The 25,457-nt window shown below is 52.7% G+C and overlaps 8 protein-coding genes across 8 annotated transcripts; 4 read left to right on the top strand and 4 right to left on the bottom strand.

Moving 5' to 3' along the window:
- Positions 1 to 134: 134 nt before the first annotated feature.
- CKM354_000831400 (uncharacterized protein) lies at positions 135 to 1,895 on the top strand (the record flags this gene model as incomplete). Its single annotated transcript, XM_044803684.1, has 1 exon — positions 135 to 1,895. One exon carries the CDS (start codon positions 135 to 137, stop codon positions 1,893 to 1,895), a length of 1,761 nt encoding a protein of 586 aa, XP_044659619.1.
- A 235-nt stretch (positions 1,896 to 2,130) lies between these two features.
- On the bottom strand, positions 2,131 to 3,951 carry CKM354_000831300 (dihydroxy-acid dehydratase ILV3; the record flags this gene model as incomplete). The annotated part of the gene is made up of 1 exon (XM_044803683.1): positions 2,131 to 3,951. The coding sequence occupies one exon, from the start codon at positions 3,949 to 3,951 to the stop codon at positions 2,131 to 2,133; it is 1,821 nt and encodes a 606-aa protein (XP_044659618.1).
- Positions 3,952 to 4,402: 451 nt separating this feature from the next.
- On the bottom strand, positions 4,403 to 6,580 carry CKM354_000831200 (uncharacterized protein; the record flags this gene model as incomplete). Its single annotated transcript, XM_044803682.1, has 1 exon — positions 4,403 to 6,580. The coding sequence occupies one exon, from the start codon at positions 6,578 to 6,580 to the stop codon at positions 4,403 to 4,405; it is 2,178 nt and encodes a 725-aa protein (XP_044659617.1).
- Positions 6,581 to 7,441: 861 nt separating this feature from the next.
- On the bottom strand, positions 7,442 to 8,221 carry CKM354_000831100 (uncharacterized protein; the record flags this gene model as incomplete). Its single annotated transcript, XM_044803681.1, has 3 exons — positions 7,442 to 7,721; positions 7,777 to 7,991; positions 8,051 to 8,221. The coding sequence occupies 3 exons, from the start codon at positions 8,219 to 8,221 to the stop codon at positions 7,442 to 7,444; spliced, it is 666 nt and encodes a 221-aa protein (XP_044659616.1).
- A 4,229-nt stretch (positions 8,222 to 12,450) lies between these two features.
- Positions 12,451 to 14,040, top strand: CKM354_000831000 (uncharacterized protein; the record flags this gene model as incomplete). Its single annotated transcript, XM_044803680.1, has 1 exon — positions 12,451 to 14,040. One exon carries the CDS (start codon positions 12,451 to 12,453, stop codon positions 14,038 to 14,040), a length of 1,590 nt encoding a protein of 529 aa, XP_044659615.1.
- A 452-nt stretch (positions 14,041 to 14,492) lies between these two features.
- CKM354_000830900 (uncharacterized protein) lies at positions 14,493 to 16,531 on the bottom strand (the record flags this gene model as incomplete). Its single annotated transcript, XM_044803679.1, has 5 exons — positions 14,493 to 15,770; positions 15,833 to 16,025; positions 16,078 to 16,131; positions 16,190 to 16,319; positions 16,372 to 16,531. 5 exons carry the CDS (start codon positions 16,529 to 16,531, stop codon positions 14,493 to 14,495), a joined length of 1,815 nt encoding a protein of 604 aa, XP_044659614.1.
- A 940-nt stretch (positions 16,532 to 17,471) lies between these two features.
- Positions 17,472 to 18,911, top strand: CKM354_000830800 (uncharacterized protein; the record flags this gene model as incomplete). The annotated part of the gene is made up of 1 exon (XM_044803678.1): positions 17,472 to 18,911. The coding sequence occupies one exon, from the start codon at positions 17,472 to 17,474 to the stop codon at positions 18,909 to 18,911; it is 1,440 nt and encodes a 479-aa protein (XP_044659613.1).
- Positions 18,912 to 20,369: 1,458 nt separating this feature from the next.
- On the top strand, positions 20,370 to 22,109 carry CKM354_000830700 (uncharacterized protein; the record flags this gene model as incomplete). Its single annotated transcript, XM_044803677.1, has 1 exon — positions 20,370 to 22,109. The coding sequence occupies one exon, from the start codon at positions 20,370 to 20,372 to the stop codon at positions 22,107 to 22,109; it is 1,740 nt and encodes a 579-aa protein (XP_044659612.1).
- Between the last annotated feature and the right edge of the window lie 3,348 nt (positions 22,110 to 25,457).

Here is a 25,457-nt window from a genome sequence, read left to right as displayed (position 1 = left end):
AAGTTGTAAAGCCCCAAATTGTCGTTGGATTGCTGAAGCCTTCCAGAAACCCGACTCGAACTTCCAAACCGTGTTCACGACATTGCGGCAAACAAATTATAGCTCGCAACGATCCGAGCATTCTTCCCACAAACATGAGCCCATCCGAGAGCGGTAAGCTTGACCCCAACGACCCTCAATATGAGTCCTCTGAACAGTTCAAGGGCCTCAGCGAGGAAGAACAGCAGCCTCTGCTCGACAACTGGCAAAGACAGTATGACGATGAAGAAAGCGCAAGTGTGGCTGGTCCACTAGATCTCACGCTGGGCGTTGAGATCGAATGCATATTGCTTCAGAACAAGCTTATCGACAGCCGATCGCCATTGAACCAACAAGATATCTGGTTGGGCCAAGAGGTCATCCATGCTGCTCTTTCCAAGCCCATGAAAATTGTCTGCGGTAAGTGTTGTGATTTTCACGAGTGGCAACTGCCTTTGAACGAAGTGGGAGGCGAGTGGCTTGAGGGTGGATGTGAACCGAATTATGACAATTGGACTGTAGGTACGGACCTTTTGCGTCTGAACCAACTGCTCGACACAGCTTTCTATCCTGACTTCGACAAGTTCAACGAATATGGTCTGGAAGTTCGCAGCCGAATCCTCCATGTCGCGGGCCACAACCTCAAAGCAGATCAACGAAGCGACTGTCAACATCGACCAGAAGTCTCCTACCAAGATGAGATTCGAGCAGTCTACGAGCGCCTGCACGAAGAATTCCTCAACCCTAACCTCTCATCAGAAGAAAAAGCCTGGCGCCTTTTCAGCAACAAATCCTGTGGCCTCCACATCCATATCGGAAACGGAGGACCACACCGAAGACTCCCTCTCCGAGTCGTCAAAAACATCCTCAACCTCCACCTCGCCAACGAACGCCAAATCGACAACCTGCATTCCAGCACTCGAATCGATGGTAGCGCCCTCCTCACAGGCGGTCCCCACCCAGAAAGTGACTCCGAAGTCAAAAATTGCCCAGAATCCTGCCATTTCATCAAAATGGCCGATAGGGCCCAAATCGGACTCCCAGCATCTGTCGATCCAGATCAACTCCGCTACCCTGCAAACCAGTTCTTTCGCAACAGATCCATCGAACAAGATGCAAGATCCATGAACATCCCAGCCTGGAATCGTATAATTGCAAATGCCAAGACTTTGGATGATTTGCATGATATCCATTGGGACGCCATGAAATGGTGCGTGGTAAATATTAGCCATACGCAGCGACCGGTCGCTGGGGAGAAGAAGCAGCCGAAGCAAACGATTGAGTTCCGCCAGGCTGTTGGGACGTTGGACTACACGGAGACGTTGGCGTGGATTGATGTTTTGGTGAAATTGGTAAAGTATGCTGACAGTAAATCTCCGCAACACGTCCTCGAGATCTGCGAGAACATTTGGATGTCCCCGATGTGGTCAACGCTGGATTTCCTGGATATGTTGGGATTGAAGAAAACAGACCAAACTTTCAAACACTACAAACACGTCCTCGGCCTGAGAAATCGGGCAGCGCAGTACGGTGACTTCGACCACTTTGCCGCAGAAAGTTTTGCCAAGAACCTGCGCTTGGCCGAAACTTTCGGTCGAGAAGACTTTTTCTACGAGATCATGAAGTTCTTCGCGGCGAAGAAGTTTGGGGAGAAGTGCCCGGACACAGTGAGCCAGAGGATCCACGAGAAGTTTATGACCGGAGGGTACGGGCAGTTCGAGAAGACTTTCTTGAGGAATTTCGCGCACGATGAGGATTGGTACTACGATGGCGTGCCGAAGAATGTGTTGCAGGGTCGTCTTCTGGTGGGATGGAAGCTGAATGATCCGATTCCGGACGATCCACTGGCAGATCCTGAAGATGATGAGGATGAATAATAGAGAGCAAGGTGAGCAATCTCTGCTTCCGACGCGGCATAGGAGGAGCACAGATACAGATTAAGAGGTAGGATCCTTTTTTCAATTACACACAGCTATGTTCTGAAAGACAAGATGTCCGCAGTACCAGCAACTCTTTGCGCCAGAACGCCATGCCAGCCTTGTGCCATCCGGTGCTGCTCAAAGAAAAGCTTCCATGCCATATTTTACACACTTTTATTCCTTCTCTTCCACTCTACATCCCGTCCGTGATACACCCATGACTCGCATCCTTCACGACATGTGCATACTTGTACAGAGTTCCCTTCTGATATTTCAAAGCAGGTGCCTTGAATTCCAATTTCCTCTTCTGTAGCTCCTCATCCTTCACATCCACCAAGTCGATCACTCTGTTTTCCGCATCAATGGTAATAGTATCCCCATCTCTGACCAAACCAATCGGGCCTCCAGCTTGCGCCTCGGGAGTAACGTGTCCAATCAAGAAACCGTGGCTGCCGCCAGAGAATCGTCCATCGGTGATGAGAGCGACATCTTGGCCGAGACCTGCACCCATGATGGCTGAAGAAGGCTTGAGCATTTCAGGCATGCCTGGACCGCCCTTGGGCCCTTCGTAGCGGATGATGACAACGGTCTTCTCGCCCTTCTTGATTTCGCCTCGCTCGAGCGCTTCGATGAACAGATCTTCCGCATCGTAGCACTTGGCCTTGCCAGTGAAGACGGTACCTTCCTTTCCTGTGATCTTGCCGACGGCGCCTTCTGGCGCCAGAGATCCGCGCAGGATGCACAAGTGTCCTGTGGGTTTGATAGGGTTGCTGAGTGGTCGGATGATATCTTGAGATTCGGGGAACGTAGGCGCATTCTCGTAGTTTTGTTTGATCGTCTTACCCGTAGCCGTGATTCGGTCGCCGTGTAGAAGTCCCTCGCTCATCAAGAATTTGATCAAACTTGGTGTGCCACCAATCTCGTGCAGATCCTGGAACACGTACTTTCCACTCGGCTTCAAATCTGCCAAGAAGGGCGTCCGGTCCGTCACCTTCTGGAAGTCGTCGATTGACAGCTCAATGCCCACACTATGCGCGATGGCAATCAAATGCAGCACTGCATTCGTTGACCCTCCGGTGATGTTCAACAGCACCATCGCATCCTCCAACGCGTCTCGTGTGATAATATCCGAAGGCCTGATGTCCTCCTTCAACAAATTCTTAATAGCGGGGCCCACAGCCTGGACCTCCAACTGTTTCGCCTTGCTCATAGCTGGATTCGTCGACGACCCGGGCAGTGTCATACCAATCAACTCAATAACCGATGCCATGGTGTTCGCCGTGTACATGCCACCACAAGCACCACAGTGCGGAATCGCATGTCGGATCGTATCCGCTCGTTCCACCTCACTGATCTCACCAGTCAAAAACTGTCCATACGCCTGGAACGCAGACACGATATCCAATTTCTCATTCTTCGGTTGCAGACCACAACCTGCCGCCGTTGTACCTCCATAAACCATAATACTCGGCCGGTTCACACGTCCCATAGCCATCACCACACCAGGCATATTCTTATCGCAGCCAGGAATACTGATATTCGCATCGTACCATTGTCCATTCATGACAGTCTCAATCGAATCGGCAATAATATCTCGACTTTGAAGTGAATATCGCATTCCTTTTGTACCCATAGAAATTCCATCGCTGACACCAATAGTGTTGAACTGCATGCCCAAGAGACCGGCTTTTTGCACGCTTTCCTTGATTTTGTGGTTGAGATCGAGGAGGTGCATGTTGCATGGGTTACCGGAGAACCAGACGGAGGAGATACCGACTTGTGCTTTATTCATGTCATCCTCTTTGAGACCCGTAGCGTAGAGCATGGCCTGTGAAGCGCCTTGCGATTTGGGCTGGGTGATGTTTTTCGAGACATTGTTGAGGTTGGAGGCGTCGTCGATGGGTGTCGCTTGTCGGCGGCGCGCGGTGAGGGAGAGCGAGCGGGTGTGCCATTGACTGCGAGCGCACCATGATGGCCGCGCTGCGGAGAGCGTGCCTGAGCGAAGGGCGAACATGGTGGCGATGTTGAAGGAGGAAAAAGATGCCAATGGCTCACGCATGCTGGAGCTCGGGGAAGAGGTGTGAAGTGGCTAAACATTAAATTATGACCCATGCTGCGATATCGCTTGTCAGCTGTAAGCTTGGGCCGCGATTGGTTGTAAGAAACGGCCTGTGTGGTGACTCTCCAGCACTCATAGTGCCACGAGAAGCTATGTGATGTCTTGTGGGAGTAGTATGAATTGACGTGCGTTATATAGACGGCCTGCACATCGCCCAAGGTCCATCATCCTTGCTACATGTACAATCGCTCCGCATTAAAACCTCAGAATCTATCGCTTTTCAAATGCCATATAACATGTTCCAACTCCTCTTCTATTCCGACCTTGCTTTTGGGTATCTTTCGCGAAAATCAATCGTCGTCTCTATATACTGGTACTGTTACTCCCTCAAGCAAACGCATTGTTCTCACAGCATGACAGCCACGCCAGCACACAAACCCGCAAGAATGACAGCGATTTGTCCGAAGGCCATGTCACTTCCTGTTGGAATTGAATATCTCGACGCCGCACTCTTAGGCGTTCCTGTCGCTGTATAGACTCCCGTCAAAGCGACTGTGCTGCCGCTGCTCTTCGTGCTCCCACTACTGCTGGTGACCATAGGTAGACCAGGAACTCCTGCAGCTACAGTGGTTTTGGGTAGGGCAATGTCTTTCGTGTTCTTGTAATAGATTCCGTGCTGAACGATCCCTTTGCCTGCCCGCAAATCTTCTTCGTCCTCATCGGTACATGAATTAGCAAAGTTGCGGACCCAGCATGTTGCCTTGGGTGCGTCTGGCACATCATTAGTGTGCGTGGCATTGGCCGTGCCGTTAGACATGAATGATGAAAGGTCAATGTCTGCACCCGTGGATATGTCGTTGCCCAGAATGACGCGCGCAAAGATCTGGAATGCGGTCTCTGGCTGGTAGTATGGCACAAAATGGCCAGCGTCATAGACGCGACTGAAGCTCAAATTCGCGAATTGACGGACTGCGCCACCAACATAAGAGTCGTTGACCACGATCTCCGCATAACCAGCCTGGTTAAAGCCGCTTGCATACGATGGAGGTACGCCGGCTCCGGTGGATGCCACACCTGTTGGGGATGGGTACTCCGGTAGAGCCCCGGCAACAGCATATGCAACAGCTTCTCCGCCGACCCAATTGCAGATGTAATCCGAGTCGCCGTAGATAAAGGCAACCCGAACTCCGAGCCTGAGCAGATCGGCCAAATCCTGGACAGCACCGCCACGGATAGTGTCTCCAGTGGAGATGAAACCAGCTTGCACATATGGGCTGTTCTCGGTGTAATTGATCGGCGCACCAATGGACTCCAGCACAGAGGCACTATTTAAGTACTCGACGTAAGCTGTTGGCGGGTCAGGGCTGGGCAACTCTTGTCGAATGTCGTAGTAGTTGTACCCAGCTCCCAATGCGAGGGCTGTCAAGTTGTTGCAGATGTACTGCGCACTTTCGCACAAGTCGTTGGTCGCGTCATTGTCGCCATATGGGTCCTGAGTTGCATTCCTGCACGACAGAATAGCGGGCTCACATTGCCGAGTGTAGTTATTGATCGCGTTCAATTGGGTCGTTTGGTCGATGAGACGGACTCCGTATGTGTTGTTGAAGGCGAAGAGCGGATAGTAGTAGTCCTGGATCAGATCGTCCACAAGCCCATTCATAATGCCAAGCGACTGCAATCTGATCGACAGGGTGTCATTGGCAGACAATTCTCCATTGCGAATCTTTGTGTTTTGATCCTCGAAGTACGAAGCGAAAGTCGGACCGTACTTGCCGCCATAGGATTCGGTGAACAGGTGAATTCCAGCAGGCTCGTCAGAATTGGGAGTGGTGATGTTCGGACGAGTGGCCGGGTTGTACTGCGAGAAAGTCGAAAGCCATGTTTGCAAGAAATGCCAGGTAGCTGCTGCAGCAATTTCGCTGGTGTTGGCAGTCGTGGCCCAAGGTGTATTCGAATTCTCGTTGGCAGTGCCAAAGGTCCCATTCAAGTACATATAGCTCGGGAGGTCGTGAATGGGTGCGGTCGCCGGCTCGAAAATCTCGTTGGTGTAGAGATTCAAGGATGCATTCGTCGCGGTGTCATAAGATAGACCAACCTGGTTCGGCTGATCAATGAAGAGGATGTTTGATATACGATCCCATCCGAATGTCCGCATCTGCGTCCCGTACGATCCATCTGCCATTTGCACCACTTCACATGGACCCAGCTCATTGAACATGCCGAATAGGCTGCTCGAGCCTGGTCCTCCGTTGAGCCATATTGTCAACGGTGCGGACTCTGGTGTTTGGCGTGCCTCCACAAACCAGAAGAATGTGTTGATGGAATAGTTCTGCTGGATCGGAGCGAGCGTGTACGGAGGGATCCCTATGTATCCCGTATACTGCTTCTGGGTCTCGAACGCGGTAGTGCATGTGCCATTGGAAGGCTGCTTGTATGAAACCGTAACATTGGGGTCGATGGGCGACGTGAGGATGTTTTGGTACGAGGGCGGAAGCGGGTACTGCGCATTTGTGGGCAGCGGAAGGGCGACGATGAAGGCGAGCAATGCTGGAGGCAGCGACGAGAACTGATGGCGTCGCGGCATGGTCAGCAGCGCCCAGCGAGCTATTTGGGCTCCAAGGAGGGCTTGCGACGGGATGCGCCGCTGTGTCCTTCGGGCGCAACTTACGCTCAACATGGTGGCTCAAGGGAACATGTCTCCGGATGGGGTGGTATGTCGCTACGCGAGCGGCGTGGAAAGCGGAATGAGTGACATGAACGAGCGTGAGGACGAGAGAGAGCGACAACGGACGGCGTGAGAGGTGAGCGCACGACTAAGTCCAAGCCCACGAAAGGGTTGCGCGTCGTCGTCTCCACACGCTGGTGGCTGACGTGCAGATATGCAGGTACTGCAACACTAGTCTCGGCTCCTCTCTTCACTCTGCAACATTTCCTACACCATTCTTCCTTCACATCAATGGCCGGATCATCGTCTCGGACCGCTTCACACCATCCTGACGCTCCCCAAGTATCGTCGACGACCTGAGGGAGCAGCGCGGGCATCGCCGATCATGACATGGACACGAGATGGGCAGGGATCGCCAGCGTGAGGAACAAACCATGCCCATGAACCCCACAGCTCTAGACTGCATGTCATCTCGTCGTTCTGCAACGAGAACTGCAAGCCCAGATACTATGAAGGCTACGGATTGATAATACCGCTGAAGCGTATTGCTTCGCGGAAGTCACGACATGGAGCGCACACCGCTCTACCCACCCGCTCCTCGCACACACGGTGCCTGGACAGCATGGCCGAGGACCACGCGCGGAGCACAACACGACGCTGTTCAACTTTAACAAGGTGACTATGTGCACGCTAATGCAGTCGAGGCAGCTTCTCTTCAATTTCAGGCCGCTATCTGCTTGCACTACATCGAGCTGCGTTTCTCCTCCACGGCAATCTCACTTAGATGCCACCAGCCGCCGTCACGCGTCCGCGCAAGAAGCTCACTCCAGTTGGCACATCATCTGCATAGGCCAAGTGACCTGGTGACACATCAAGACCGCCATCACAGACTCCATCGTTCGAAGCACAGATATTGAGTGTGTTTGCAGCTGGGTAGCCAGGAATTCGTCCTCCCTCCTCATCCGTGCGCGTGCTTCCGAACATGACGATCCCGGCCAGGTTGGTCTTGCTGGCTGCCGGAAGACGTCGCACGCTGGCGGTGATGACCGCTGCTCCTTGGCTACATGGCTCATTCAGCATACGTTTTGAAGACCAGATATCATGCCCGAACTCACCTATAACCACCTGCGACTACCTTCGAGTTGGGGCACTTGCTTCTGGCCAGGTTGAAAAGTCTGATGGCTTCGTTCCAAGCTCCAGATGTAGTTCCTTCTGGCAGAATATTGGCAGCCAGAGAGGCACTGTACGCTCCGCCAACACCTTGACAGGCTACGCGAGTGCTTCCATACGCCGTCTTGAGCTGATTGCAAGTGGCTGAGCCGAGGTCGCCCTGAGAAACAGTTAGCAAAGGTCTTCCACCAGCCACGATCGAAGTCTGTTGTTACTTACCAGGTTTCCTGGCTGAGTCGAGCCACGGGCGAAGATGAGGATCAGAGGTCGGCATGCACCGTTCTCAAGCTCGCTTGCACTGTTGCCAACTGCCTGACGGGCCTCAAGCATCTCTGTTGGAGCTGCAATGGCTGTTGCAGCCAGCAACGAAGCGATAGCGGCGACCTTCATGTTGATGGGAATAGATGAACCTTTCGAAGATTTTTTTGAGCAGCGACTGACAACAGATGAGCGATTGAACGATGGAGACCTGCCTTGAGCAATTGGGCATTCGAGTCCATCTCTTTTATATTGCTTTCCGGAAGAATACAGCTCAAGTCAAACAGCTTCTTCAACCAATGTCCGAACATCAGCAGACCTCGGTGAGATCGGATCGAGTTCATGAGTCGGACCATACACTTCAAAACGTACTCTGCTGCGTTCCTGCAGGACTCTAAGGCAGCATACCACAGCTTGGCCGGCCTGGAATGGCAGGCCGCAACAGGAAAAAAGTAAAACCTGTGCATACAATACGACATGGGCCCCGAAAGCTTACTAGCAGCTCTGTCCTGCCTTGATCAGCAATGTCCGACGATGTGCACGTGGACAGCTCGTGAGCGATTAGTGCACTGGTGGTTTTCTCGGACAACTATACGATCTGGTCGTGCCAAGAGTGCGGGACCCCAGGATTTGCCGTACGGTATAGAACTACGGCTCGGGTTGTGGAGGTAAGCGAGCGGATTTTTGATCAATGCGACAATGCCTTTCAGCACGAACTCACCTGATGCTCGTGCACTCTCTTGATCGTTCATACAGGCCTACAACTGCAGTACGGCACAAATAATCTCAAGCAAGCACGGCTGGAGTAGCACTTCTCAGAACGAAATATTGGTTCTTCAATGCACGCTCGGCTCAAGGTCCGCATAAAGCTATCACTCCGTCGGATCGACGGTTTGCAGAATGTGGGGATAGTGTACTGTATGCATGCAATGCAACTTCGCTCGCTTGTTTGACACTTTTCGATACTGATGTGCGGGGGAAAGCTAAACCAGTCGCGTGGTATTAGTCGATGACTAGTCGACTAATCTACGCGAGCTTGCCGAAGTGAAGAGACATAGGGCCGGAGCTGACACGAGATTCGATCTAGCTACGTGAGGTTAAATCAAGCGACACAACAGCTCCCGGTGGTATCCTGTGCTTTTTGGTGCTCAGCCATCGATGCAGCTGAGCTGCTCGCTACTCGGCAGGCTCAAGAAATTCTTGCCTTCTTCACATTCTTACACGGGCTCTCAGCTGGCTGATGGTCTAGAGGAAAATGGCAATCTTACCACTCCAAGATGACAAGGAAGCGGCTTACAGCAAGATCGAACCCATCCTGGACAGCTCGATAGGATATTCTGATGATGAGCCGCAATATCAGCATTCCTCTCTGCGGCGACATCGACATTCTTGGTTGCAGACGCTTCTCTACTCGGGTGTGCTGTGTATCTGCTCGCTCGCAGCTTTCTTCGCAGGAGGCTATACCGCAAGATCCAATGATAGCATCAATGCAGATGGCGAGCGTTCGCCTGTGCCAAAAAGTCAGTTGACATTTTCTCTCTTTTGCTCTCCTGCTACATCGTCGTTGATTGAATAATTTTGCGGACTTATGTGCTGACACTCTCCATTCATAGTCCCCTTCGAATCCGTGACTTTTCAACCCGACCCCAAGTTCAGTTTCTCATCGAGCTTCTCCAATTCTTCTTCTAGCTCTCTTTCAGAAGCAGAATCCGATGCAGCCTGGACATCCCTTCTCCCTAGCGGCGAAGGTTTTGTTTTCGTGGAGAAAGCGCAAAACTATGAACTTCCACTTGGAAGAGCGCCGAATGAAGACGACAAAGCACGCGCATCAGAAGGAGCATTGTACGACCTCTCTGTCTTCCATCAACTACATTGTCTCGTAAAGATCAGAGAACATGTAAGATTAGTTGAGTTCGCCATGAGTGAGATTGTGAGAGAAAGCTCGGCTCTTGATGGCAAGTTGAAGGAAGAGACCCTGAAACGTTTACTTCAACCTTTGAAGCAGGAAAGGCACATGGAGCATTGCTTCGATTATTTGAGACAGAGCATCATGTGTGCTGGGGATATGAGTCTGGAGGGTGTGATTGTGGGAGAAGAGGAGGGGAATGCCATGCAGAGGAGAAGCGGTAGTAGGGTGGTGGATGGGTGGGGAATGAAGCACCAGTGTAAGAGTTGGGTAAGCTTGTCATTTCGTTCCTTTCGTGAATTTGCTCGTTGCTCTTCCTCCAGAGACCACATTCGGTCGGATGAGATCACGACAAGTGCTAATCCGTTGCTCTTTAGGAGGACATCATGCAGTATGTTCGCGAGAACGAACATATTTGAAGTCCGATGTGGACACCCGGAGACATCCCACCCAGTGGCCGACAAGACACAGAACGGTCTGCTTAGAGCCACACCTCTATGCGCTGGACTGAGCTCTATGTCGATTTGACTTTGCATCTGCTGCTCCCAAGCTTTCCCGCGCTAAAGTCAGCAAAGCCAGCAAAGTCGACAAACTTCGACCTTAAGGTCTATTCTCAACGTCAGCACGAAGCAGGCTACAACGAAGACCAAGGTGGCTCCGATGATGAGCGCGAATCCAAGTGTCATTCGACAGGTCTTGCGCGCGTCGTTGCCATGACTGATTGCATAGGTCGCGGAGATCGAGCTCAGGTAGCTGTATTGCGAAGCTACTGCATCGAAACTCTTCAGGCAGACGATTCGAGAGTTGCTCTGAGCGGTCAGCCATTGGCAGTTTGTGTCTCATGTATGAGGAACGCGCGAGCCTTGGCGAAAGTGAGACAGACATGGTCCGGCTGTGGCCAGTGTATAGATGTCCAGATGCGGAAATACAGTCATCTGGTGTACAATAGCGATGATTTAAGGAACATGGCCGTCATGAAGTTGCGCGTCAGATCACTGTCTCAGGCGTTTCAGTGTCATGAGTGACCGGGTGTGTTGATCTCGATATGCAAACCGTGTGGGGAAGCCTGTTGATACTCAGACAGTCTCGAACTCTGAGCCAGATATTTGCATGGCGGCTGAAAAAGCCCTATGCTCAGCCTGGCATCGAGCACTCGGCGTGGCAGGGCAAGCAGATGGTGGAATGAACAGGCCGTTGGACCGTTCCAGCCAGTAGACAATTAGCAAGCATTATCGCACATTCTCCCTATCCCCAGCCGGCCGGCCGTCTACCCAAATGAACGATGCAGCGGTCTCCAAGGAAGTTTGCGGATCGTATGCGGGTCGCACGTGGTCAACGCGTCAAGTGAAGTCGGCGAAGGCCGGCGGACGAGTAACGTGCATCTCCCCGCTCTCATTCTTCGCCTCGTCTTCCAAGGTTGTGCTTGTGCTTGTGCCGCGGAGCGGAGAGGTACTTGTGTTGATTGTGCATACGGCCGCAGGATGGAGACAACGTGACAGGTACGGTATACCTGTCGCAAAGCAAATAGTCGGCCCTCTCACACGCTGCGCTTGGCGGGCGAGTCAGCGTCGGACAACACATGCATCACTGCATCAGATGCCTTTATTCCTGCTCTGCGCTGCTGCCTCCTGCCCGTCATGATTGCAGGCGCAGCACTTCTGCAGCACGATGATGATGCTTCTGCAACTCTGACATGCGGGCTGCGTGTATGAGCGGCATGTGCAGCATGTGAGAGTCGCAGGCCTCCGCTGCTCGATGTGCTCGGGGAGATGGGAATGGGAGAGACTGAATCGTGGTTGACGTTGTCGTGTTTCTCGACGTTCCATGGGGCAGCGAGCGTGAACCGCGTTCCCGGGAGGACAGGTCGCGATCATCATCCGGGTTGGCAAGGCGAAAGGCAAAACAGGTACAAATGCCGCTCCAGTGCCGGGGGGCTTGCGACCTACATACCGGCCCTCGCAGTCGCACACACGGCCGGCAAAAGGAACACATCAGCCTCGAGGGTCGCTGCGCCGGGCGGAAGGGGACGAGTCACACGCTGCGCCGACCGGGATATTTGCGTGGAGTTCGGGCGCGTGTCGTGTGCTGGTGGAGGAGAGGAGAGCGACGGCTTTGCTGCTCGGCCCTTCAATCTGGCGGTGGAGGGCAAATCGTGGTGCTCTCTGCCACACTGCCGTTAGGTCGAAAGCTTATCTGGCGGCGCGGCGGCCTCGCCTCCAAAGTAGCGCAGCGCTGCTCCCTTTGCCAGTTCACATGATCCGAAAGCCTGCAAGTAGACGGACTCTCGTCGCTGGCCTTGTCGCATTTCTGACTCGGTATGTGATGTCGTCGCGCCCTCCCTCCTCCGCTCCGCCGTCCGTCGCTGCTTCCTGCGCAGCCCACTCCACCCACCACCAGCGGCCCAGCGCATATTCGCAGGATCGCTTGTGCTGACTCGAGATTCGTCCAGCAACCGATGGCCGAGAGGACATGCCGAGAGGCTTCTTCACGACGACAATCCTTCCGAAGGTCTCTTGCCGAAGCTGGTCTGCCCGTGGAAGCCCTCGAACGGTTGGAAGCGAAGCGCAAACAGCTCGATGACTCCATACACAAGTACATAGCCGCAAAAGAACGCGAATACAAGAGCTTCGAAAAGGACGAAATTCAGAGACACAAGCTTGGCCTGGCGCATGGGGAGAGCCGACCGCGAAGGACATCTTCAGAGTCAACACAGGACACAACAGCATCGCCGCCCAAGCAGCGTGCACAGCAGCAAAACGTCGTCGCTGCGCTAGTCTCGGCCGGCGTGCGCAGAGAACACATTGGCCAGCCGCATTCCGTAGCGGTGGTGGACGACGATGGTGCAGCACCGACAATAGAAGCCAGGCCGTCACTGGCGGGATTGACCGATCGACGGGCCAGCGAGGACCGCGACAAGGAGTTCATTGGAGTTTTCACACCGACCTTCTTGCCTGCATTGGACAATGGCAGAAGCGGCAGCACTTCCAGACCGGCACGTGCAGATTCTGCACCCCCTCCCTCCGCTGCGGCCAACACGAACGGCTCGGATCCGAACGAGGTCCATCGTGTAAAATCAGACACGGACGTGCAGGCGCAGCAGAAACGGCCATTACATTTACAATTGGCCAGCCGCACTTCCTCCTCGGGTTCATCTGCCGACGGGAATAACAGACTCGCTTCAGCGCTCAAGTCGCCAACGCAACCACGATCAAAACGGAAAAGAGTCTCGCTGGCAGTCGGCGATACCATTGTCGCACCCTCAGACAATGTGCCAATCACGATGGGATCTAACAATAGCACGCCCTCTCACTCACGAACGCGATCGCCGGCGGATCGAGAAACATCGCCAAAGGTTGCGAAATCAACGAGTCCGCCAAAGGACTCACCACAACAGACTACGTCGGGGAAGATGACATTATCGCCGCTTGCTGAGGCGACCATATCTTCGCAGCTACCACATCGCGGGAGAAGTGATAAAGGGAAACAAGCTATCTTTGGCGACCCAGTCAAAAACGCTAACAAGGCAGCACCACAACCTTCTTCCAGGCCATCTATCGACGGAGATTTGGATTTTGCCCTGGACGAGGAAGACATGATCCCCGATGGCAGAGACTCTTCACCGCACACACGTGACCGCGCGGATGAAATAATGGGCCGAATTAAAAGGGCCGATGACGACGAAATGTACGAATCGAGCGAAGGTCTCATACCCGAAGATCGCGAAACCGGTGACTCACATGAAGAAGACGATTTTGATGCTCACGCACAACACATCGAATTTCACCCTGGGTCTGTGCAACAAACCAATAATCCTGGTTTCCGACGTCCTTCCGTTTCTCACGATCCGGTATATACTGGCCGAGACTACGATCGCGCCGAACACAACGCTGTGACAAAGGAGATTTACGGCTCGTCATTCAACAGGCCTACGAGTAAGAGCTCATTTACCGCGGGAAGTCTCGGCGAGTCCTACATGGCGATGAATGCGGCGAGGATGATCAAGGAACGGAGAGCGAGTGATCAAACGACGCAGGTACGTTCATGAGATGACGCGAATGCATTGCGGATCTGCGTTCATTTGAGGTCGATATACAGGAGGTTACATCTAGAGGGCTCTTTGGCTTCTGATATACGATCGTTTGTCTTGGGCGGGCAAATGAGGCAAACTCTTTTGATTGAAGATACCCCCTTTTGTAGCGAGCTTTGTCGACGAGCTTGGTTGCTCGCATTAGCATATCGCAGCAACGAATCAAATTCGTCACTCCTTCATGCACTGGGCCGCTTCATCAACGCGTCTTGTGTTCTGCAATTCCAGACATGTCGTGAGGATGAAGCACACGATTTTGAGAACTGTCTGTATAAACTAATTTCTCCTGATCTTGTACCTCGTCCGTTGATCAAATACCCAAACGCCCGCAGACCGAACTAGGGTGATGTACATATCCCACGACCACACTCACTCACTCAGACATACGTCCTACTTCACCTGGGACAAACTCACACCCCCCTAAAATTCTGCGTCCCAACCCTTGAATCCGGTAAAATCGAGCTCTTCTTCCTCTCACCCATACTCGCACCTCCATGATGCTCACTCCATCTCCTAGCGATCGACTCTCTCCTCTCCTCCGCCTCCCCTTCATCCAACGTCGCATCCAACATGAACGGACTTCTCGCCCTAATCGCCTCTCCCTTCCACAGAAGTGCTAGCGGCGCCAATGTTAAAGCAATCGCCAATCCACCTAACAAGCAAGAAGCCGTCACGAACCCCAGATTGTTATACATGGCCGGCGTCGCCAACGGCAAGAAAGCTCCCAGGGCATTTCGTCCTAGACCGGCGGCTGAGAGGGCCGATGCAGCGTATTTCTCATACGCGTCGGCAAGGTAGTTTGTTACAGCGAGATAGATGGAATAAACTCCTATCCCAAACGCTCCGAGGGCAATCGTCGGGACCCAAAAAGATATATCAGGATGATTGCTAACTCCAAACCAGATCATCGCTGCGCCGAAAATGAGGGATCCAGGAACTGAAGTGTACAATCTTGCTTCCGGGATAGGTTTCCCTGGTCGTTCGGTATTCCTCCCCGCGGAGGAGAAATAGAGACAATCTTGAAAGGGATTTAAAAGCCAAGCGATGATTGCTCCAGCGGAAACGGCGAGTTGGATTAATGTGAGTTGGAAAGTGGTGAAGTGCGGGTAGATTGCTGACATTACGAGTGGGACGCTGGATTGGAAAAGGAAGAGAAGGCCCCAGGCGAAGCTGACCCAGAGGGTAAACATGATGACCACAGGCTCCGTGCAGAGCATCTTTGTAGGACGGAGGAAAGAGATTTTGAGAGCGGTGGCGAGACTGGGTTTGTTGAGTTCGGAGCGAGCGTAAGCGGTTCGATGGCCTTGTTTACGGAGCTTTTTTGCTCGGGTCGCGAGGATAACGTCGCCGCGGGTTTCGGAGAGGATGAGATAGAAGGCGGGCAGGAAGGCTACGCAGTAGATGATCTGGATGTAGTAGATCCAGCGCCAGGAGAGGGTTGATGAGGATTGAATTGCGCCGCCAACAAAAGGGCCTAGGGCGATTCCTACGACGGAGGTCATGCCGAAGACGGCCATTGGGGTGCTGCGGGCTCGGTCGCCTTTCCAGATGTCGGTGATCGTGCCTGCGACGATGGTGATTGCTACGCTGGAGGCTCCGCCGCCGAAGAAGCGGGTTATGAGGATGGTGGCGAAGTTGGGGGAGAGGGCGGAGGGAATGAGCCAGATGATGAAGAGGATGTAGGCAGCCTGGCAAGATGGTGTCAGCGCGTTGAGAAAGATGTAAAATGGATGGGGCTCTATGTACATACGAAGTAGCCCGGCATGCGACCCGTGCTCTCTGTCAATGGGACGAAAAGAAGTGGGAAGAAAGCTGCGCCTACATTCCAGGTTGTGAGTGCGAAAGATAGATATGGAAAGCCACTTTGATCAATGTGCCAGGCCTCGGACATCTGATTGCTTGCGGCGCCGTACGCTCCAGCTGGGATTCCAGTCAGGATGGAGCTGTAATGCGGTCAATTTGGCTAACTTTGTGCGTATGAGCAGGAGCTTTTACATGAAACACGTGGTCAACGTCGCTGTCCATTTGTATGTGTTTGACCAATTGAACCTGTACAAGTTTAGCATTCCTGATATTCTGCTTGATGATGGGTTGATATTGGACTGACGGATTCTCAGGATCATCTGGTCCATTCCAGTCGATGATCTGAATGTGCTCATCGGCTCTCAAGCCCAGTTTCTGGTGTAGAGCAGCAGCTTCTGCGTCGTGTTGGTCGCGGTGCGGATGTGGAGCAGCAGCTAACATTGTATTCAGCCGACTGCGTGCTAAAGGTCAAGTTGTCCAATATACCAATCGCTATATGTGGCCCACCTTGCTGGGCATATTCCACTTGGGAGTGGTGCTCTTTGCTGTAGCCGGAGCCTGAGGTCGCGATTGAGTTGTAGCGGAAGTCATAGTTGCTCTTGTCGACGCTGCCATGGCCTTCTTCGAAGTCTCGGTCGGCTGGCATGTTGTTTGTCGTTAGTTCTTGCTAGATCTGCGAGGTCTGTTGCATTGGTGGGAGAAAAGGGCCGACAAGTGTCAATCAGCAGTCATGCCAAACGATATTGAGCAGAATTCAAATTCTATGACCTCTCGCCTAGGTCTTGATGCCATTTGGAAGCTCTACATTTGGCCTAGATCTCGCGTTCGTAGTAGTGTCCATTGACATCATCGTGTAGCCGGATGTCATCAGTTTTCTTCCACTTGGACGAGACCGCGAGTGACGCATCAAGAGCCTGGACTGATGAGGTCGAGAGCTAGGGGAATAATTGGTACCCAGCCAGTCAGCATGAAGCCAGATGATTTGGCCATAGCATCAATGGCTCAAGCAAAGCTCTCGAAGCGGGACCAAATTTTGGTATGGAGTCTGGACGACGAGCTTGATCGCTATGATGTATAGCGCACCTCGGTCTCCATAGTACGTCAAGACGCTGCGACCAGACATGTTTGGGGTCTGTTGAGCGTGCTTGTGATTGTGTACAAGGAGACGCGTAGACACGTGAAGTGCGACTCTTAATGCTTGGCCGAAACGTCTCACGACTTTTGAGAATCTGACACACGATCTGGTGAGCGCCAAATCCACTGTCAGTTTCTCGACTCTCACTCATCGCGTCAACGCCTGTACACAATGGTCTATACTGCCAAGAGTGAAGGCCATGAATGCCAGAGAGGCAGAGAAGACAGCTGAGGTGAACGATGAATGCCGAGACGCACGATGCCGGCTTCCGTGTCAAGGTCGCGCGAAGGAATTCCTCCCACGCCCTGAGACTGCCTCGAAAACGCTCCTCCGAACTCGGCTTTGTACTTGCTTTACCACCCGTGACTGTTTGATATGCTATAGAAGTCGCGTGTGATACTCTCGTTTGCCATGGCTTGCTGACCATACCAGACCACGGAACATCAAGAAGATGGAGATTTCGGTCACTTCGCCGAGCTCACCCTACCAGCATGCCAAGGATTGGACAGGGCCCAACGACCATGACAACCCAAGAAACTTCTCCGCAGCACGAAAGATCTTCTCCACGGTAGCATACACTGGCCTGGCCTTTGTCAGCACTCTCGCTGCGTCATTGTACGCGGCAGGCAGGGAAGACGTCAAAGCAGAGTTCAACACGACGGAAGAAATATCCATATTGCCACTGTCTCTGTACAATGTCGGAATGGCATTTGGGCCTTTGATCGGGTCGCCGCTCAGCGAGACAGCAGGTCGTAGAGTCGTGGTGCTGGTCACAACGCCAATGTTTGCGCTGTTCATTCTCGGATCTGGATTCTCGAACAGTGTCATTGGACTGAATATATGTCGATTCTTTGCCGGAGCGGTGGCTGCGCCCGCTATTGGAAATGCATCTGCTACGATCTGCGACTACACCGCTGGCAAATACCGTTCCGTTGTCATGTCCTTCTACTACGCGATCCCGACATTTGGTGCTGTACTTGGTCCCCTCATCGGCGGATTTGTTGTGCAGGGCAAAGGATGGAGATGGACGCAGTGGACGACCATCTTTTTCATCATAGCTTTCTACATTCCGGTCCTCTTCACTAAGGAAACATACAAGAAGACCATTCTCCAGCAACGCGCGAAGAAATACAACATCGAAGGACCCGACGTGATACAGAGGACGGTATGGCAATGGACGCAGTACTTCATCACAGTTCTCTTCCTGCGTCCGGCACATATGCTCTTCACAGAAACTATTGTGACTCTGGTCTGCATGTACAGCGGCTTTCTCTTCGGATTGCTCTACAGCTTCGTCACTGCATCGCCTTGGGTATACGAACACTACTACGGCTTTGGCACAACCGGACAGAGTCTCTCGTTCCTAGGCCTCATTATGGGCACACTACTTGCTCCAGCCCCGCAGATTCTGCTCGACCACTACATCTACCAACCTCGACTCAAAGCTCACCTTGCGGCACATGGTACAGCCGAGCGTTTTCCTCCAGAACACCGACTGTACCCAGCTATCATCGCAGCGCCCCTTCTCCCAGCCTTTCTCGTCCTCTTTGCGTGGACAGCTGAGCTTCGTGTCCACTGGGCATGTCCTATTATATTCCAAGGACTGGCAATGATGGCTTCTGTTGTTATCTACGCTCCTTCGAACTTATTCATGATTGATGCGTATGGTCCACTTTACGGAGCTTCTGCTGCTGGTGCGGCCATGCTCAGCAGGTACACACTAAGTGCAGCCTTTCCGTTGTTTTCTCTGCCTATGTTTGAAGCGCTTGGAGTAGGCTGGGCCACGACATTGCTGGCGGGCTTCACAGCGGTCATGGCGCCCATTCCTTGGTTGTTTTGGAAGTTTGGTGCGAGAATAAGGATGAGAGGGAAGTATGAGATTAGTGACTGATATCGACAGACGTGTATAGACTACAGGAAATAATAATATTCTGCATGCCTCGTTTGAGTCTATGCTATGCGCTCTCAAGCCGAATGACCTATGGCGACGCGAAGGGAGGAAAATGTCAGGCAAAATGATGAAAGAAAGGGCAAAAATAGATAATGTGACAAAACATCTGCCCAAAGAGCAAAAAAGATGGTAGCTTTATGCTCGACGACACTTTTCTACAGTTAGAAACTATACAAGTTGTGGTGCATTGATGGCAGGACATACCCTGTGTGATTCGAACACTATTGGACGAATTAGAGGCTACTTTGGTTGAGCATGTCATGCAGCGACAACTTACCACGCTCCCGAAGGAACTGGCTAGACAGTTGAATACGACTGGGTCGTATAGTTCCAATAGCAGGCCAGCGCGCTAGAAGTTCATTAGAATAATGAACAGACATTTGACAATGCAAGTCAACTTACTTAACCACTCCGCCCGTAGGGAAGTCAGCAATTGAAGAGGTGATTTGGGTCATGATTGTACTAACCAAAGTGCCTTGAGATGGCGTGGCGGAGAAACAAACGGTATATGACTACCCACACCGAGCTCACTCAGGCTGTTCCTATTTTTGGAGACTGCCCCTCCTCTTGGCTCACAACCTTCATATTACATCACTGCCATTCTGCCTCAACAACACGCGTCTACATCTTTGAACGTGCACGCACAGCGCGTCTCCCCTGAAGATTCCCTGGATGCGATGCTTTTCAATTGCGACCACGCGAAGAACGAGCCTCCAAATTAAAGCTACGACCTAGAACGTGTCTCACATGCAAGTCCAAGCCCAAGCAATCGGATAGTGGAGGCTCAGTCGGGCACCGACGACGCTTACACTATTGCCTTGGGAGATTTGCTGTCGTGGCCTAGCATTCTGCCGAACATACCACGGCACTCGAACGATGGCGTGGCTCGAAGCAGACCAGCTTTTGGTGCCCATCTCATCAAAATTGGGGGTCAGCAGACACATCTTCACAACAGAAGAACGAGGCCTCGGTGGCGACCCGGTTTGCTCTCCACGTCAATCGGAAAATGCTCCACCGCGCTATATGGAGTTGAAAGTGGAGAGAGTGGATCTTCTGCATTGCAATCTTTACATCAACGCAGTCCGGACCCGATATTCTTGCACTTTCTCTCCATCCTGACAGTCACGCGCGTCGTCGTCTTGGGGGCCGCTTATGACGGGTTTCCTCACTGGGTCTTGATGGAACCTTGGAGACCCTCTTGCTCAATGCCTCAAAACTGCTGACAGGTAACTGCTGCCCTCTCACTTTTGTGTTCTTTCCCTTTGCTCTCCAAAGCGACAGATCTCGTCTGACAGTGACCACTTTTCCTGTTTCCTTGCACACCTAATCACATACTTGGCGCATTTTGTCTACAGCGCACATACCACTCTTAATTCAGCATCGCAAACATCCGGAAATATGACAGCTCCAGAAGATGCGGCGCAAGCCCTCCCGTCGCATACTCCAGATGCCACACGGAATGTCATGACGGCAGCCGACAGAGGAACCACACGAGCGGAAAAAGACGAGCATGCACAAGCACAACCCAAAGCGCAACGCCCTGGAATGCCTCGCTTCACGACAAGTAAAGAAAACGTTCTCGCGCAATTCTTCATTGGCGCAATTGATCAAGGAACGACAAGCACAAGATTCATCATCTTCGATGGAACAGGTCAACCAGTCGCCAGTCATCAGCACGAATTCACACAACATTATCCGCAATCAGGTTGGCACGAACATGATCCGCAAGAACTCGTAGCCAGCGCGGAGAACTGCATCAAAAGAGCCGCGGCGACTTTCCAGGATCTCGGCCATGAAATTAGCGACATTCGAGCGATCGGTATCACCAACCAGAGAGAGACCACTCTTGTATGGGACAGCGAGACTGGCGAAGCGCTTCACAATGCAATTGCCTGGCCGGACACGAGAACCAAAGGTCTGGTTCGAGAACTGCAGAAGAAGGAAGAAGAGCTCGGAATGAACTTCTCGGAGTTAACGGGTATGCCATTGTCAACCTACCCATCTGCAGTGAAGTTGGTGTGGATGCTGCGGCATGTGCCGAAGGTGCGAGAAGCATACGACAATGGTCGACTGGCTTTTGGCACTGTCGATACCTGGCTGCTTTACAATCTCAACGGCAAAAACATGGACTTTTACGTCACGGATTCTACAAACGCATCACGAACAATGTTCATGAACCTTCACACTGTGAAGTACGACCCAAAGCTTCTGGAGTTCTTCGACATCGACATTGACAAGTTGCACCTACCGCGCATTGTGCCTTCTTCTGACGCCGACGCATATGGCAGTATCGCGTCTGGTCCTTTGGCTGGTATGAAGATTGCAGGCTGCCTGGGAGATCAATCTGCTGCTCTCGTTGGGCAACAGGGTTTCACTCCTGGATCTGCGAAGAACACGTACGGCACTGGTTGTTTCCTTCTGTACAACGTCGGAGAGAAGCCTGTCGTTTCGACTCATGGCCTCTTAGCCACGATCGCGTACGATTTCGGGAGACACTGGAAGCCCGTGTACGCGCTCGAGGGCTCGGTGGCCGTGGCTGGTTCAGGTGTCAAATTCCTGATGAACAACATGGGCTTCATCACCCATTCTCACAAGATCTCAGACCTTGCAGCCACCGTCGAGGACAACGGAGGCTGTGTTTTCGTCACCGCTTTCTCTGGTCTCTTCGCACCATACTGGATCGACGATGCAAAGGGAACAATCTTCGGCATTACGCAGCATACTCAGCGAGGCCACATTGCCCGAGCAACTCTCGAAGCAACCTGTTTCCAGACCCGAGCAATCTTGGATGCCATGGAGAAGGACAGTGGGCACAAACTTACCAGCCTTGCTGTAGACGGAGGCATGTCCAACTCTAACTTGTGCATGCAGGCGCAAGCAAACATCAGCGGCATCTCGGTCGACCGCCCTGCAATGCGTGAGACTACCGCTCTTGGTGCCGCCATCGCCGCAGGATTTGCTGTCGACATCTGGAAAGAGTTTGAGGAGCTCAAGGCCATCAACCAGAAAGATCGGGTCATATTCAACCCAGATTGCACGCCTGAAGTGTCGAAGAAGATGTATGAGAAGTGGAGTCGCGCAGTCCAGATGTGTAGAGGGTGGTTGGATCCCGACGAGGCTGGTGGCGAGTTTGATTGAGAGACTAGAGTTCCTTTTGTTAGTGAAAGATACCAAGTTGTGTTTGTTGCGTTAGAACTCATAGATATTGAGGAGACCGAGGTCGCCGACCTGAATGATAGAGTATCCACCTTTGCCGTGCAGGTGTCACACTTTCAGTCCGGTAGTAGAAGATGGCAGCTTGTCTCCGCTGGGGCGCCTTTCGAGATGTCGAGACCGAACTTGCCGACCGAAAAGTGATACGCCTTCTTATTTTCCCGTGCTCGTTCCGTCTTGGGCTTTTGTCATCAGTGCGGTTTTTCGTGTTCGGCCAGGCAGCCAGCCCCAGTGCATGAGCTAAGTACAGTCCCGTAGCGAAGTGATAGATCGATTATGTCTATTCCCGTGCCACAAGACGAAAGTCCAGCGGTATTCCTTGTGCTCGATTACTATCCCATAGCCTGGCAAGCAAGCTCAAATTCCACAGAGTATGTATTTGCATCACCAAAGCCTCTGACAGCCTTGCGGAACGCTCCCGGTATCCAGTTCTGATATCAAATTTGCATAGTCCAAAAGACATGTCGTGCATCGTCTGGTGTGACGCGTGCCGGCGTGTACATTCAAAGACGGTGCCACGGTGCCTGCTCCTACCCTGACCAACGCTCGGGCCTCGTGGTACATCGACATCTTCGTTGACCGTTTTTCCTTTCGGTGTCGTTGCTTATCTGTCCCACCGACCGGGTCTTTTCTGATCATCGTGTTCAACAAGTTCGTGCTCGATGAGTCCCGGATACTTCCGCATCTTGCAGATTTTGGTACCGAGGCCAAAAATCGGGTGTTGCAACATCTTGTCATCTGCGTAGTTGCGGTCTGTCGGAGACCAGCATCGTACCTTTTTTCCTTGACTGATCCACTCTCGATGCAGAAGCTGGATACCCTGCTAGTACGAGTGGAACACGCCATTTCCCCTTCTTTTCACCGCGACCCAGAGCGCGTACGGTCTCTCGCAGTGCGCCATAGGGCTCTGAGCCAACGGCCTCGCTCGTGTAGAGTGACTGACGTGGCATTTCGACCGTAAGAGGCTGGAGGCTGAGATCCTACGATTTCGTTCCTTCGCGGTTCGCTTTGACGTCGTTCTGCTAGCTGCATGTGCTTATGTACACGCCATGCAACCGATCCAGCACAGAGACGCGCTGCATTTGCTTCAGATCTGGTGAGAGCTCTGCAACCAGACAGTGTGCAATACAATATGCTGAACTGCGCCATAGATGCACTGTACGCCGTAAGTATGATGAAGAAACTGCGACAGTTCCACGAAATCCTAGATCGATGGCAACTGCATCACTCGCTTCTTACTCTCCCTTACGCCGGAGACGCAGTGACCGAATCGCAAGAATCTCAAAATGCTGTCAAACTGTACACCTGGCGTAGTGCAACCACGATGCCGTATGCGTGGACACGTTGTGCACGTTTCGGTAATCGCTCGTGATTCATGAGGACGCCAGGACTCTTTCCGATATGGGATGAAGAGTAGTGCTGAGATCAGGTGTCACTGGCATGGTAGCAACAAGCCCGCCATCTCATCAATGCTGTCTGGTCTGGATCTCCAAAGCAGGTCTCACCGCTCCGTGGCTATGCAGATCGAACTATTTCGGAATGCCACCCGGGTCGATCGCATGACCGTGCGAGGGTTTTGTGGCGTCGGTTCCCTTCCGACCTTCGTCTTGAGCTCTCATGTCGTTGGTTACGACAGAAGACGAAACGTAAAGGCAGCGCCCGTCCCCGAACCCTGAAGACCTGACAAGAGACCATGTCATGACAATGTGACCAATGCAAAGTTTGACATCACGGGCTGTGGCACTTGCGGAGTCGGGACTGCTGCCAAGTTTCCCAATGGGTTGGTGACCGGACTCCTGGGTCAAGTGTTCTGATGCGTCAAGGCGCTAGGAATACTATCAGATCATCCAGAATAAAATCCTTATACCTGATCCCGGATGACGTCCCGTGCCAGTGGGTCCGAGAGGCAAGCCATACGGGCGACCACGACAGTCATGGAGACTCAGTCGTCAGGTCATGCAACCACGGCAGCCAGCGCCATCAGCCCTATCTTGGGCACGAAGACGGCACTGATATAGCCCTTGCGATTCATGACAACATCGAATGGCGATGCTGCGCTGTGCACATGAGGATATGCCGATTGATTATGCTCACGGCAGGCAAGGCCCGTCGTCCGCAGTCTCCAAGACTACGAGTCCTTTTCCCCGTGCCGTAGCACTACTATGACCCGCCGGTGGTGCCGGCATGAACGAATCGCAAGCTTCAGACAGGCCCCTGCAACCTCATTCGTGGGGACGGCGTCTCGTTCATCATCCTCAGCCATCTTGCGTGGACTTTGTGTACCTGCCCACACCCCACTCCTCATGTTCTCGCCCGAAGTCTGCCGTAACCTGCCCAACAAGTCGTCTAATAAGTACAACAGTGGTTACCGGCGCACAATCCGTTTCATGTGGATGAGAACAGTGTGATCTGTATCATCTAGAAGCAGCCGACCGACAGTCGTCCGATCATCCGGTAGTGCACTGAAGTGCCGACATGGATGCAGACACGGCACCGCAAGACAAATAGTCCCCAGTTTGCTAGCTGAAAATCGAGACCACCAGCTTGGAGTCGCCACAAGTCGTTCAGCACGCTTCTCGGATCCCTTTCAATCACACACTGGCGAGCTCAGCATTGCGACTACCGATCTTCCTGCCTTTCGACCAGAGAACCATGTGCGACTACACAAAAGTCCAGTACGCCTGCAACCATCTGCGCTATACGGTGCGGTATTGGTGTAAGTCGTTCGTGTGTTTTCATCGCATCATCGCTGATATTCGCGAAGGCACAAGGTACCAAGAGACGCACAAGCGTTGCCCGGCGAACGTAGTAGAAGTCGAATATCGTCTGAACGAGAGGTGTGGTAAGACCGCAAGCCCTGGTCTGTCCCACCGCAAATGAATGCTAACGTTCGAGCAGGAGACTGCAGGGAAAGCCCTTCACCGCTCTACACACTGAAGAGGAAAGGGTCGACGTCGTCGACCAAGAAGAAGGACGGCGCATCGGCGAAGAGATCGCAGTAACGAAGCGAAACGCGGGATAGGCTCGGTCGGGTAGAAACCTCTCAGGTCTGGCATATTGCTCGTGGACAAATATCGAGAGGTATCACCGCTTCCGTCTCATCTCCAACCTTTCGTCCACATGAGCGTGATCATGGCAGCATCACTGACCCGTGCAACTGGCAGAGACCATGCGCTTGCGCTGGACCACGGAACTGGACCTGAAGGATCGTGTACGACTTGCGCTCAACGGCACCCTGCAGCAAGCTTGTCATACGAGGCTAAGTGCAGCAGG

Source organism: Cercospora kikuchii (assembly GCF_019650295.1).
Source record: "Cercospora kikuchii DNA, contig_00005, whole genome shotgun sequence".
Taxonomy (NCBI): Eukaryota; Fungi; Ascomycota; class Dothideomycetes; order Mycosphaerellales; family Mycosphaerellaceae; genus Cercospora; species Cercospora kikuchii.
The sequence above is the reverse complement of the archived record's forward strand: the minus strand, read 5'-3'. Positions and strand labels throughout refer to the sequence as shown.